Here is a 14,526-nt window from a genome sequence, read left to right on the forward strand (position 1 = left end):
GTAGTACAGTGTAGGGTTTCTCTGCCAGGACTTTCCAATTCCAGCTGGTGACCTGAAGCCAGAAAAGTGCATTCCACATTTTAAGGTGAAGATAGGTGATTTTCTGAAGGTCAGAGAGCTTGTGCCATGCTTATGCATTAACTACATATGCATCCCCTTGATTTGAGGGGATCCTGTTTCTTTTCATTGACTAAATAGGGAATCTAGGAAGACCAGCATTACAGATTAGGCTATAGATTAACTATCTATAATTACATATTATAGTTAAATTAGGTGAGGTGAATACCTAGAATTCATTTGAAGCCTAAAGTTTTAAAATGTTTCAAGAGTAATTGTGGGTAAACACTTTAACAATAACATGGGAAATTCTTGTGCTGTATGATCAGAACAAAAACAATAACCAATTTTGATTTTTTGTTTTCTTTTTATTTTTAGGTGTTTAATGAAATGACTGAACTGCTTTCATCATACAGAAATTATGATAGTTACCGACGTGCCTATAATGAGTGCAGTAACTTTAAGATTCCAATCCTTGGGGTCCACCTGAAAGACTTGATATCACTTTATGAGGGCATGCCAGACTACTTAGAGGACAAAAAAATTAACATATACAAACTATACTCTCTGTATAACCACATAAATGAGCTGATACAACTCCAGGAAATTCCGCTTCCCCTGGAGGCTAATATGGACCTTGTTCATTTGCTTACAGTAAGTCTGTTAGATGAGATAAATACCTCCATTTAAAAAATATTTTCGTATACCTCCCAAACAACTAAGTAGCGAATTCCATTAATTGTAAATACATAATATTGTAAGATTATTTTTTTTCCTTAAGGAAATGTACAATAATAGAAGCAGAGAAAAAGTTACTGATACTGATGTATTTGGTAGCAAGGGTGCCAGCTGAGATGCCAGTTGAACAGTATGCTTCCAGTTATTTCTGTAAGGGAAGGAAATGTTTATTTCTGCTTTGCTATAGTAGTATGCATCCTGTCTGTACTTTCATTAAGGAAGTGCTCTGAATTCTCTGCTGATTAAGCCTAAGTGGGGAGAAAGGTAGAAAGCTTCCTTAAATGCACCTTGGAGGCAGAAGATTGCATGCAAAGCTTCCTTGTGTTAAATACACAAAGTTTCACATAAAAGTTCAGTCCCTCAAGATGTGTGAGGTTAAACATAGCACACTTCTAGCCAAGTTTCTTCTGGTACTAAAAAAAAATGTCTGACATAAATGTTAGTCAAATATAGTTGCTGTGTTACTCTTCCAGTCGTATCTAGTCAGTGCCATGTTACTAACAAAATTGCTAGTATCTAGGATGTATGTCACAACAATAGTTTTAGCTTCTCCTAGTAAGTTAAAATAGTACCTTTTATTGAAATAGTAAATCTACCTTTCTTGTTTCTCATTTTTGTTTGGCCTTAACAAATACCTCAGCTTGGATAAACTAGACAGGCTGCTTCCACTTCCTGGTTACAAGCCCTGTTTCAGCAAAAAGCTAATAGATTAAAGTGATTATGTGATTGAGGTTATTTGTTCTCTCTGGGAGCACTCGTGTGTGAAATTTAAGCACATATGCCCAAGGTCTGAAATAAAGCTACATAAAGTGGTGAATTTTTCTTCCTGCTAAATGTTTAAAAATGTTTTGTCTCAAATTATTTTAAGTTGTGTCCCCCCCTTATTTTTAAATAATGTTTTATAAAAATATCTATTAAAAATATGTAGAACTTCAGCCACAATTTCATGCAGCTATATATGACAGAACATAAATTAAAAAAATACTTCATTTCAAAGCATGGGCTTCTAATCTGCTAATATTCCAGGGTGCATAATTTTCCTCTTTGCTCTCTGATTTTTTCCAACAGTCTTTCTCCTCCTTCTGTCTCCTTTAGTCATATAGTTTCCCATTAGCAGGCAAATAAGTTTGGAGAGGTATTAGTAATTATATACATAAGTCAATAATTCATAGAAGTATCATAACATTTTGACTTTTGTTTTTTGTCAGAAACTACTTTAAGCTAGAATCTAAAATTACTCACTATTATGATTACAGCAGTATTTCTTGCATTTCTTGCAGTTGTTCACAAGAAAGTTATTGCAAATCTGCAATTTAAGTAAGGTTATTCATTGGATAAAATAGCATTTTCTGGTTCCTTAGTTTATATACATATGACTGCCCAATCTTGACTCTCTGTAACAGTTCATCTTTTCTTTGGACTTCACATAGATTGAGGCTTGACATAGATTGTAACACATTTATGTCTGGCTTTTCTATTCAATCACATATCTAGTGTGAATATTTTCATGTAAATATTCAAAAAGTGTCGTGTTACCAGTCTTCAATCTCAGCTTGAAATTTGTTTCCAGGCGATAAAATATTTCTATACTATTTTCCAGGACACATGCCAAAGCAAAGGTATAAATTTGATAATTTTTTCAAATTCCTTTATTTACCCAGGTGTAATGTTTCTCACTTTACATAACTGCTGTTCACAGCTAAAGGCTCCTAATAAATATATGCAAGTCCATCTTTTATCCTTATCATATACTTAGTTCAGCATGGTCACAGTTGGATTGGATAAACAGGACATGTTTAACCAAGAGTTTACTGAGAATTTGAGTTGATGGACAGTTTCATCGGAATGGTGCTTTTGCACTTGCATGATAGTCCACTTGAATATTATGGAAGTAATAGTTTTTTCTTATTTACTTATTAACTGACTGCTAATTATACCCACAGTCACTTGCTGTGCTAATGACTGTAGCTGTGTAACGTTACAGATTTCCAGATAATGGCAATAACAGTCTGGAATTTAGAAGTGTACCCATTTCAAGTCACTGTGAACACCTGTGCAGGTCAAGTGCATTTTTTCTAGGTGCAACCTAAATTAAAAATTAATGCACCAAAAAATACTAATGCATGCTAGGAACAAGTTTACCAAGTAATAGTTACTGTTTTGGGATTAAACTAATGTTGTCTTTGTTTTCAGCTGTCTCTTGATCTTTACTACACAGAAGATGAAATTTATGAGCTTTCCTATGCACGAGAGCCACGAAGTCACCGAGCTGCTGTAAGGGCCTTTCCAGATTCTTAACAAAAAGATTTTTTTTATGAGTAATGTAACTTTTATCCCTTGAATTCATTGAATTTTATTTTATGCTAAACTGGAAGCATTTTAGCTTTATAGATTGAGCAAAATCTGTTAAAGCATAAATTGTTTGGTTGATGATGAAATCTAAACTAGAATATATGGGAGAATTGATGCCATATCAGGTTTTATAATATGGACACAAACACAAATTAAGTTACTTGTGTAGAGGCAGGATATCAGGCTCTGTCCTGGCAATTGATACCTATTCTTTCAAATGAAGAATTCTTACATGATTCAAATGATGAAACCCATGAGTGTTATATTGTATGTTTGTTCCTGTTTTATGAATATGGAAAAGGTGGTGAATTTACAGGGCTGTCAGCGAACTGACAATTTAAGGAACAACCACTGTTTTGGACAGTTCAGGGAAGAGCTTCTTCTGCAGTACCATGTAATTATAAAAAGTATGATGTTGGGTCCGTCAGGCCATTTCTGCATCACATAGTCCATTGTCACAAATGAAAGAAATGTGATACTGAAAGTCTTTCCATGTGCTACTAATGGAGTTCCATTCAATTTATTCTAGCCTTTGACACCTTCCAGACCACCAGTAGTTGTAGACTGGGCCTCGGGAGTAGCCCCAAAACCTGATCCAAAAACCGTCAGCAAACACGTTCAGAGGATGGTAGATGTAAGTATGGTTGACCCCTTTAGTTTACGTATCAGTTGTAGCCTTAATCTCTAGGTGTTAGAAGGTACAAAGAAAGAAAAAACAGCGGACACATTCAAAGCTGTGCTGAGTTTGTAAGCACTTCTGTCCTCACAAAGAGATATTTCTGCCCAGCTGTAAATAGCAGCAGTGGCCCGTGATGTATGGAAGGACATTCCTTGAATGGCTAAGGAGCCAGTGGGGAGTGTGAATGCTGGTTTGTATAATTCCATTCTTCCAGGGAGTCCATTTCTACCAGGGGCTCCAACATCATGTTACTGGTGGAGTCTGAAAGTGGGCCTCTCAACAGCTTTGTTACTGGCAGCCATTGCTTTTTCTCCCTCTTTTGGGCCACCCGCTTTACTGGAAACCATCAAGTAAGCTCAGGTGATTGATTCCAAAGCTGATGGAGAGAGAGAGAGGGGTAAAGAGTTTGCCTTTGCATCTCTGCTTCATCTCTTTTCCTTCTAAACACTTCTAATATTGCTAGGTGTCCTTTGATACAAGCTCTTTTGGAATATATTTTTAAATTTGGCCTAGGAGTGCTACTTGCCTTAGGGCCAGAGACAAACAGTAATGTCATCCCACAACTGGAAATAAGTGTCTACATGGCAATTCTGTCATATTACTACTTTTCACAGAACATTCACCTGGTGAAATAAGCTAGGCAGTTATACTGATTTAGCTACAGACATCATCGAGAGCACTAATTGAGAGCATTAGTACAAGTTATATATGTAGGCCTGGACATAATGATCTTAAAGTAAAACTGAAGAAGAGCTGTCATTGTGTAGTCAAGCATTTAGGCCAGCCTATTGTTGACTTATCTACATTTTGCTACAAATCAAAAAATCCCAATGCTTCTTGAGTCTCAAGCAAAAAGAAGAGTTAGACTGTTGCACTGTTTAATAGATATTGGGAGAAAGTGGGAGAGGAAATCCATAAATATTGTGGAGACTTTCTAAAGTGGTAATTCAGCCCACCCATCCACATTATAAACTATTCTACTTAAACTATTTTCTTACACAGTCTGTCTTCAAAAATTATGACCATGATCAGGATGGATACATTTCCCAGGAAGAATTTGAAAAGATAGCTGCCAGTTTTCCATTCTCATTTTGTGTAATGGCTAAGGACTGGTGAGTACCTATTTCTGCTTCACTGTTTTGGGAGGGGGTTTGGGGTTTTTGTTTGTAAATTTTCTTTGTATCATTAGGGTGGTAGAATCACTCTCTTGACCCACAAATAGAAGTCAAAACATAACTGACAAAAGCATCTTCTAAATGTGTTGTGAATGACAACTTCATAAGCTTACAGCAGCGGTAGCCAGGCTGATGTAGGAGAAAGAAGAGATAATAGAAATATTTTTTTGAATTATATTCAGTATATACTACTAAAGAACTTTTCTAAGATTAAAATAGAGAATTTGCAAATGTGTATTTTGGTCAAATTAAGAATATTTTTCTTAACATATTAATGCATAGAAAAATACAATAATGATTGTTCAGAGGTTTTCTATGAAGTAGTTTTGCAGCTGCATCACATATGCAGATATTCCATTCAACCTTACAGGCTGCATTTTAAGTGCGTAGATAAGCTTCTGTAGACTTTGGGAGCAGTTGACAAGATTACTGAGATCACTGTAGTTTTTTAGCCCATGGAACTATTGCCATATAAATTGTGAAGAAAGATATGTTTAATTCTCCTTATGCTTTTAAAAAAACTATGTCTCACAAACAGCTTTTCTTGTTTATTTTCAGGGAAGGTCTGATTAGCAGGGATGAAATAACAGCTTATTTTATGAGGGCTAGCTCAATCTACTCCAAACTAGGACTTGGCTTTGCTCACAACTTCCAAGAGACCACTTACTTAAGGCCTACTTTCTGCGACAACTGTGCTGGATTTGTAAGTTTACTTTTTAGTAAATTATGTTAACATTGTTTAGAATAATGCCTTTTTTAATGTCATAATCACCACGTGTCATATACAGAAATGGATCTATATAAAACACCAGTGAAGCTATATAGAACACCAGGCTTCTGCCTGTGTAGCTAGCTATTTAAGGTACCCTTTACACCCTCTTGGCAGTACTATTATCTGTTTAAACATGGCTCTACCTTGTGGCGTTTGGTTGTATCACCAAACAGACTCAGGCAAGACTTCCAGATCCAGGGCCTACCACTTCATAGGGCTGTTAGAACTCGTGTCCTGGTATAGAAATGACATGCCCCCTGCCTATGGCACAGAAAGATTTAGTAAAACTAACTGTTCTACCAATTCCCAGTTTAGCTAGGGTCAAACAAGGGTGCTGAGAGAGAATTCTCCATCTACTCCAGCTCTACAACTCCTCTGGGGACTGTCAGATCTGCCGATGTATTCGTTAGAGACTAGCTCGAGGTATTTTCTTTGTGATTGAGGAATGCACATAAAATACTCTGTTTACCTTACGCTAGAGGGGTAAATAGTTCATATTTTGACCTTACCTTTAAAAGGGTAGAAAACCAAGATATTCTGCAGGAGCTCAGATCTTAGAAATGAGTGGAGTTTTTAGTGGATTTTTATATCTGGAGGTTTCAAATGTGCAGAGAAATATGTTAATACATAGTCTTTGTTTGAATTTCAGCTATGGGGAGTCATTAAACAAGGATACAGATGCAAAGGTGAGGTACTTTATACTTTGTTAATTTTAATCTATAATTGATGGTGAATGACAAAAAAACCTTATCATCCTGAGATCCATTGCTATGCCTATGGACCTATTTAATCTGACCTCTCGGGGAGGAGAAGACTGATTCAAGAATAAGACAGACAGATGGTCCAGAAGAAATGTCAAGAGGAAGGAACTTCTAACTGATAGCTCTAACCCTTTGCAAAACATCACTGAATTCAGAGGGTTTGGGAAAAGACCCTTCTATTCCAATGGGCAAAAACACCAATGCTCTGTGAAAACTGTGCAGCACATTCACAACGTGTATTTTGCAGAGTTTTCTTCCTCATACAGGTGTCTGCTCTTACAGTCAAAACACTGTTGCTGAATGTTGCTATTTTGTATTTTCACAATGAAAAGGAGTTTTAGGTGTGTATAGCAAAGGGATGTCATTGGTCTGTTTACCAGATGTGTGTTATTACGGGTAATACATGTAGAGAACACCAAAGAAGCTTTCTTGCTTCCTGGGGAGGCAACACAGTGTGAGCTGATCTTATATGCTACAACAGAGCCACTGAATCCTGTAAACTTTGTTTTGTTTACAGACTGCGGAATGAACTGTCACAAGCAATGCAAAGACCTGGTTGTGATAGAGTGCAAGAGAAGACCCAAAACTTCAGTTGCAGACAGCAGCCCAACATCTGCTCTTCCTTCAAGCCTCTGCCCAGTAGGAGTCAAAGAGCAATTCCATGGTGAGAAAAGATCCCGTTAAAAAGATCAAAAGATCTAGATAATCTTTCCTTTGCTCCTTTTTCTTTTAAAGCTGAGTTGTTCAGCATCGTTTTAGGTTTTGTTAGTTAACTGCAGTGTTTTATCAACGTATAAACTAGAGCCAGGCGTAAGGGAGCCTGTACCAAGTAACACCATTCCAGTGCTAGTCTGAATAAGTAAGGACTCCCTTTGCGGGAGAGCTCTTGTCACACTACACAATGTGTGGTGCTCAGATTCCACAAAAATGGAATAAATCTTCTGCCAGACTCTCATGAGAACTAGGTGCCATGAACTGAAGAGCTGACAGGTTCCCTTAACTCTCTCGCCTTGTGACATGCAGGTCTTGGCACACTCCGGTTTTTGCCACTGTTGTCACATTAAGCAACTGCAATTCTCAGATTTCAGTGTGGAGTTTATAAAGTCAGTTTACTTCCATATCTGTGTGCTGGGAAAACCAAGAGCTGATTGTGTTTATTTTTTCCATTTCAGTAGCTGAATCTAATACTCCTCTAGATCACTCCGTCGTTCATTTAATCAGAAATTAAAAATCTACACTCGTCTGTTCTTTTTTCCTGGTATCAAACAAGCTGTATAAGCCTTTCATATTGTGTATTACCACGTAGGGCTCCAAAGGAAGAAGCGTTGTCCTTGAATGAGACCTCGGGCTGCTTTTGTTTTGGTTTTCTTTTGATTTTCCAACTCTCTCCATACTCACTTTCTTTGAATTTCTGTCCTGCTCTTTGCCTGCATCTAATGTTCTTCAAATCTGCTTCTTGCTACTTTGATATCAGTCTTTTACGTTGTATTTAAGATTCATACTGCTGGATTCACTGAATTTCACTGAATTTTTAGAGTTGGAAGGGACCATAAAGATCATCTAGTCCAACTCCCCTGCCAAAGCAGGATTGCCCAGAGCATGTCAGAGCATGTTACTCAGGACTGCATCCAGGCGGGTCTTGAAAATCTCCAGAGAAGGGGACTCCACAACCTCCCTGGGCAGCCTGTTCCAGGGCTCTGTCACCCTCACTGTAAAGAAGTTTCTTCTCATATTTGAGTGGAACCTCCTATGTTCCAGCTTGTGCCCGTTGCCCCTCGTCCTCTCTCTGGCAACCACTGAAAAGAGTCTGGCTCCCTCCTCCTTCAACCCACCCTTCAGATACTTATAAGCATTGATAAGGTCTCCCCTCAGCCTTCTCTTCTCCAGGCTAAAGAGTCCCAGCTCTCTCAGCCTTTCTTCATAAGGGAGATTCCATCTTAGGCTTCCTATTAGCACCCAATTTCTCTTGATAACTGACCATGTGCATCTCTATGATTGCACCTGCAATGGCTGCAGCATGGATAACAACCACTTCATGGGATGTCACGGTTACTGAGAGATGGAACTGTAGCGTGTTGCCCCATCATCACCCAGTGCACCAGAATGTGGTGCCTCCCAACGCTACATCACGTTGAAGAATGAGAATTCAGGTCTAGGTTGAAGGTATAAGCCTCATCTGTTCATCCATATTTTCATTTAATTCTCCAGAACCTGCAGCAGCTACTGGACTGACTTTGTTCTTTCCCCTCGTGTTTGAACAAAATGAGTCTCATTTTGTTTTCTTCCCAACAATAGAAATTACTTTATCTGAAACAGGTCTTTTTAAAATCCTCTAATCACATCTTTTGCCCACTGTTTCTAACATTGTGGGTTCCCCCCCCTTCTGTTTTTAACTGGAAAAGTAGAAGTATTTTAGGATGACCTGTACAAAAGCAGTATAAAATTTAAAAAGTTACTATTTCACCTTCATAAAGTGTATAAGTTGTATCTTACAGCTACAAGTTGTCATAAGATTGAACTAACACCCAGGTTTAATCTTCCAGCCCAATCACTGAGGTCAATGTTCTATATAAAACCTCTGAGCCATCTAGAGGTTTTCCTCTAGCTGACCTTGATGGTACACCTGCTTTTCTCCTCCTGGTCCATATTTATGATACTGAGACAGGGCAAAGAGATGTTCCAAGAGACACAACACTGAGAAACTTCCAGTGACACCTATTTTGGAGAGCAATGAATGTAAAATCAATAAAGACTAATAAAGACTAAATGTTGTTTTATTTATGAAAATCGTGTTTAGTTACTGTGCCTCCTGTTTCTCCTTTCCTGGGATAGGATCTTGACTCAATTTACCACATATATCCTACAGGACAAGAAGAAGGGCCCTTCACATTTCCTAATGGAGAAGTAGTGGAGCACAATGAAGACAGCAAGGACCGGACCATTATGCTCATGGGTTCCTCAGCTCAGAAAATCTCAGTGAGACTGAAACCAGCTGTGGTTCATAAAGGTATACAGACTGATTCCATACTCCTGGCCGGCGATGTATCTCGTAGGCGGACAGAGAAGAAAGAACATAGGATGCCAGAAAATCCTTATCTCCAGGCAGCTCCACCATCCCCATGTCCAAGCCCAATTCTAGGGCGCAAAAAGGCATACGTTAAATGGGAAAACAAGGACTCCAGCCAGAAAATGAAGGAGGAGCGTCACAGCTGTAAACCCTCGTACCAGGAGCTTGAGCAGGTACATACACGATGAAACAAATTCTGTTTTACACAAGAGTAGCGTAAAGTGGTGGGAGGGTGTGGGGGAGTGGCTGGGTGGGAAGATGTCACTTTATTACTCCAGTGTAATTAATTGCTAGAACAATCCACGAGCGGCATCATACATAATTAGCCACTTTATCTCCAGCAATGCTTCACTTCCAGCATAAATTTTAGTACTAGTACAGGGCTTAGGGAATAAATTTTGAAAATCTTGGGATTTGCACTGATCCCTGTCAGTCTTAAAAGCGACAGGCAAGAAGGTGAACTAATCCAATCGCTGAGGACAGGATGATGCTCCATAAACCTAGTAACACAGTCCTGATTTCTTCCTGCTTTTGGTGGCCTCTGCTCCCTGAAGTGCCAGAACATACAGGGCAGGGAGGGTGAGGAGCTCTGCTTTTGTTCAACTGACAGTGAATCCTTTCCTTTTTTGGTAACTCTAAGTCACCAAGAAATTTTGCTGCATGAACAGACATGATACCTCTTGCTAGATTTCACCTGCACCAGCCCAGTTGTGGCTCACCTTCTGCTACAAGTATTCTGACCAAGTAGCTGTTTGTAAGACTGCGTCACCTCAGATTTGGCCCAAATTCATGTTTGTAGAAACACCACCTTTCCAGACAAATTACAGAAACTCTCACAATATCAACAATGCAACTGATGGATGGATCTAGATAGGATTATGAGGAACAAAGGCCAAAGGCCAACCTATTTTTATACTTTACTGATTGTTATCACTATTCTGCAATGGACCAACATGGAAACAGTCCCAACAACAGGAGCACAGCCTGATCTTTGAACGATCAGTGTAACTTCCAAAGTATCCTTTGCTGTTTATAAAGTGAGCTCATCTTTTATGATTATTTTATTAAGACAGAGATGAAGGCAATTATGAAGAATCTTCTGGTACAGATCACTTCTCTTTCAGTCAACAGTACATTCAATGTAGTCAAGGACATGAGGTGTGGATGTACTTGTAAGAACTGGTTCTTTAAAACGTCCCGTTCGTGTGAGTCCCACAATTTCTGCTTGTCCTTGCTCCCTCAGCAGATCCTGACCTCAATTACTGAACAGCAGCTGATGTTATAAATTAATTTCTTAGATTACTGTACATTAATTTCCGCAATAGTAGAGCAGTAAAGTGTGAGCTGTGTTCTTGTTTCCCCTACGTTACTGTTGTCAGAGGAGCAGTGGAGGGTGGATAAGTGCAGGTTGTGAACATGACTCTCAGATACCAGCTGCTGGGAAGTTTTAAGGGTCTAGACAAAGGATACACCAGTGACTATGGAAACATTCAAATAAGTTACTGCTTCTGTTGCGTTGATAAGAGCTGCACCAACTTACTTTTATGCCAGTCAACGTAAACATACAACCAGACAGCAGTCCGGAAACAAATTCAAAATAAAATACCGTTCTCTAATTATTTTTTGTTTCTTTGTTTAGGAAAGAAATATTCTAAAGGCAGACAATGAAGGTTTAAAGATCCAACTGGAACAGGCACACAAGACAATTGAATCTCTCACAATCCAGACAAGAAACCACGTAGTCGACAACCTCCACCACAGCGACTGCTCCTAGCAGACGAGAGGAAGGCTCCTGTGCAAGAATGTAAGACTGAAGGAGGGGTTGTGATAAAGCTGCTTCACCAACTGAACTGGAAAGAGAGCCTGAAGGATGTTAAACAGAAATAGTCTCTTTACTCAACACATTTCCATATTAAACATGCACTCCCAAATGTAGAAATCCATTCCTTTGACTTTTTAAGGTAATTTAGCATTATCTGTGCAATGAATTTAGTATCTTCTGGGTTTGCTTTCAAAAGGAGTGACACTGTTGCTGAAGTTTCTGTTCATGATGAAGACCACGTGGATTCCCCAGTGACTTGGCTGCCAACAGCACACCTTATTCTACATGTGTTCTGACAAAGTGGCTGTTCATAAGACTGCGTCACCTCAGATTTGGCCCAAATTCAGGTTTGTAGAAACAAATGTTTGATAAAGCTATTTAAGTAAAACTGTAGAAATACTCTATTATGAGAAACAGTTCCTTCTCTCTGTGGCTGAAACCAATTGAAATCATGAGGTGAACTGTCATCTTTATTTCCAAAATTTAGTAAGAATATTAAGTAGCTAAGCTAATGATATTTGATTCTTAGACTTTGGTAAGATAAACTGACAGTTTTTTTAACCTTCTTGCAGAGTTTTAGAAGTCCCACTGCTCAAATGCTTACCTTTGTTAAGGTAAAACAGATGAGACTAGAGAGTTTCCGTTGAATACCGATCCCATTCTTGTGTTCCACGCTACGGCTTGGAACACTCAGCCCTACTTGTTTGGCTTAAAGGACAGCTGGCTGTCCACATCCAGTAGATACGGGACAAGGCTGATTCTTCTTCTCTCATGTCAAAGTGGACACCATTGTCAAGTAGGACCTTGAGGGCCATATTCTGAGGGAAACTGTACAGTAATCCCAGTGCAACAGTTCCTGTATTCCAGAGCTCATAACGTCTTCTGGGTGTAACAAGGTTTCTCCATTTTCTCTCTCCTACATTTCACATGCACTTTAGGTAAAGAGGCAAGATAAGTGTGCTCTTATGTGTGTAAATTTTGTATAGTAAAAGGTGCTAGGGAGGTAACTCAGTTTTCTTAAAGCTACAAAGTGTACATATTGGTAAGAGGCAACAAAACAGTCTTTCAAGTTACTGATAAACTTACTAAAAATAGCCAATTTTAAAATTGCCTTTGCACTCCAAGCAAATCCGTACACTTACAGTTGTATAAAAATTGCTTGCATTTATCAAACAGGGATTTGCCATCACACATTTAAACATCCGAAACGTATGACTTTGATACATTTATTTACAAAGTCCACTTAGTGCTCCTCAAAACTTCTAAGTTAGTTTATGAAGTACCTTATGGACTGAAATTTAGTCAACCTGTTACAATAGCATCTGTGCTTTGTGTTAAAAGTGGTACAAATGTATGTTCCATCCACAATTTACAGTCATTGTCAAGTATATGAATGCTTTATTTATTAAAAAAAGTCAATTTGAAACTTTGCCAATTTAGTGATTCTAAATTCTTGTTTTGAACTTGGATTGTGCTTGCATCTCTGTGTCTAAGTAAAAAAAAAATGGAGGGAAATAGATTTAGCAGATTTTGTGCTACCTTACTGTAAATACATATGGTATGTAAAGAACTGAAATGCATATGACAAAACCCAGCAGCTGTGCAGATTGTGCAGCTTTTTCCTCATACACTAAACCTGAATTATTAACAATTAACATGGAATTGCACTTTGATCAGGCCATGTCTGCAAACTTGCTTTGCGCATTTTCTGTGAGCTGCTTGATTTTGTCCTCTATTCAGGGAAGCAGAGCAAGGCATTTAGCAAATAAAAGTCTGCTTCTGCAGCAACTAAAATAAACAAGATAAATGTTGAATATATTTTCACATATTTCAAAAATACCCCCAAAGAGCAGCTAAGACTGATAAATTTTGTTGCGCAGCAAAGATAACTCTGCTCGCTTGTGGTCTAAACTCTGGATTCTAATAGTTTGTGTGTATATATACACTTTGTCTACTCTGGGGTGTGGAGATCATGAACAAACTCTTGAAAAAGAAAAATTCCCTAATGTCAGCAGCTGACCCAAAGGCTACTGCGTTACTAGGTTATTGAGTACTAAGTTTGAGTACTTAGTACTCAAAATGGAGTGATGACCATAGATTTGTACAGTCTTAAATGCTAACTTAATGTTTGTGTTGTCTCCTTGTTCCTACAAACAATCAGGATGATTTAAAAGGGATCTGTTTGCAGGAACATCTTACAGAACAAGTGTGTGGTGCTTCGTGTTTGCTGAAAACTTCCTCCTTCAAAGTTGTCCGTTGATACCTGGAGAATTTCAGAGCTTTCCAAGTACCTTCAGGTTCTCTGTTTGCCCAAAGCCCCTTACAGTTGGGGGTAGGTTGGTTGCTTTGTTCGTTGTGGTAGTAGTTCCCTTCTTATGTCCTTTTTTGCTGCATGAAAGACTAATAGCAGAGACTGACCCTCCCGGGACACTGCTGAAACTGACCAAGCTACTGAACAAAAATCACTCACAGCTGTATTAATCTTCAAGCTGCTTTATGCCAGGGGGGGAAAAAAAAAGATACAAGTACTAAGTGCGGTTTAAAAGTCATGTTAGCAAACACTGATATTGAAATTTATCTTGTCATGGCTAATTTAAATGAAAAGCACTCACCTTTGGTCCTTCTCCAGGCTCAGCTGCGTTTCATGTACATACAGGAAGGAAGGAAAAAAAAGCGCCCCCCCATCCCAACTACTGTTTATTTTTATAGTGTCAATTCTGATCGTTTAAAGATAAAAGTAACATAACAATTAACAAGGCAGGGCTACTGTTCATATTCAGATTAAACACAACTGCCTTTAAAGTGGCTTATATATGTTTCTGGAAATAGCTTTTTGTTATGGCAGCAATCTGTTATTTTGTTGTAACTGATCTCTATGGCAACTTGAAAAATTTTTGGTTTAATGCTGTTTGTGAAGATTGAAAGAGAAGTGTACAGATTGTAAAGATTTTATATAAATTGTAAGATTTTTTTTTTGTTTAATATTTATAATAGAAAAAGATGTTAAAAATTGCCCTTTATGCCTCTGAGTTTGTATCTCAAAGAAATCTAAACAAGCTGTATTCATCTTCCTTGACTCTGTCACCTGCGACACTTCTGCTGG

The 14,526-nt window shown here is 38.3% G+C and overlaps 1 protein-coding gene across 1 annotated transcript in view; it reads left to right on the forward strand.

Moving 5' to 3' along the window:
- The window catches only part of RASGRP1 (RAS guanyl releasing protein 1), a 44,651-nt gene extending 30,213 nt beyond the window's left edge, over positions 1–14,438 (forward strand). Inside the window, exons 9-17 of the mRNA XM_074148468.1 lie at positions 436–711; positions 2,989–3,069; positions 3,677–3,781; positions 4,829–4,938; positions 5,560–5,704; positions 6,423–6,459; positions 7,052–7,198; positions 9,401–9,774; positions 11,241–14,438. Coding sequence (XP_074004569.1) covers positions 436–711; positions 2,989–3,069; positions 3,677–3,781; positions 4,829–4,938; positions 5,560–5,704; positions 6,423–6,459; positions 7,052–7,198; positions 9,401–9,774; positions 11,241–11,375 — 1,410 coding nt within the window. The 3' untranslated portion in view covers positions 11,376–14,438. The remainder of the gene's footprint in view (positions 1–435; positions 712–2,988; positions 3,070–3,676; positions 3,782–4,828; positions 4,939–5,559; positions 5,705–6,422; positions 6,460–7,051; positions 7,199–9,400; positions 9,775–11,240) is intronic.
- The last annotated feature ends 88 nt before the right edge of the window (positions 14,439–14,526 follow it).

Source organism: Numenius arquata, chromosome 6 (genome assembly GCF_964106895.1).
Source record: "Numenius arquata chromosome 6, bNumArq3.hap1.1, whole genome shotgun sequence".
Taxonomy (NCBI): domain Eukaryota; kingdom Metazoa; phylum Chordata; class Aves; order Charadriiformes; family Scolopacidae; genus Numenius; species Numenius arquata.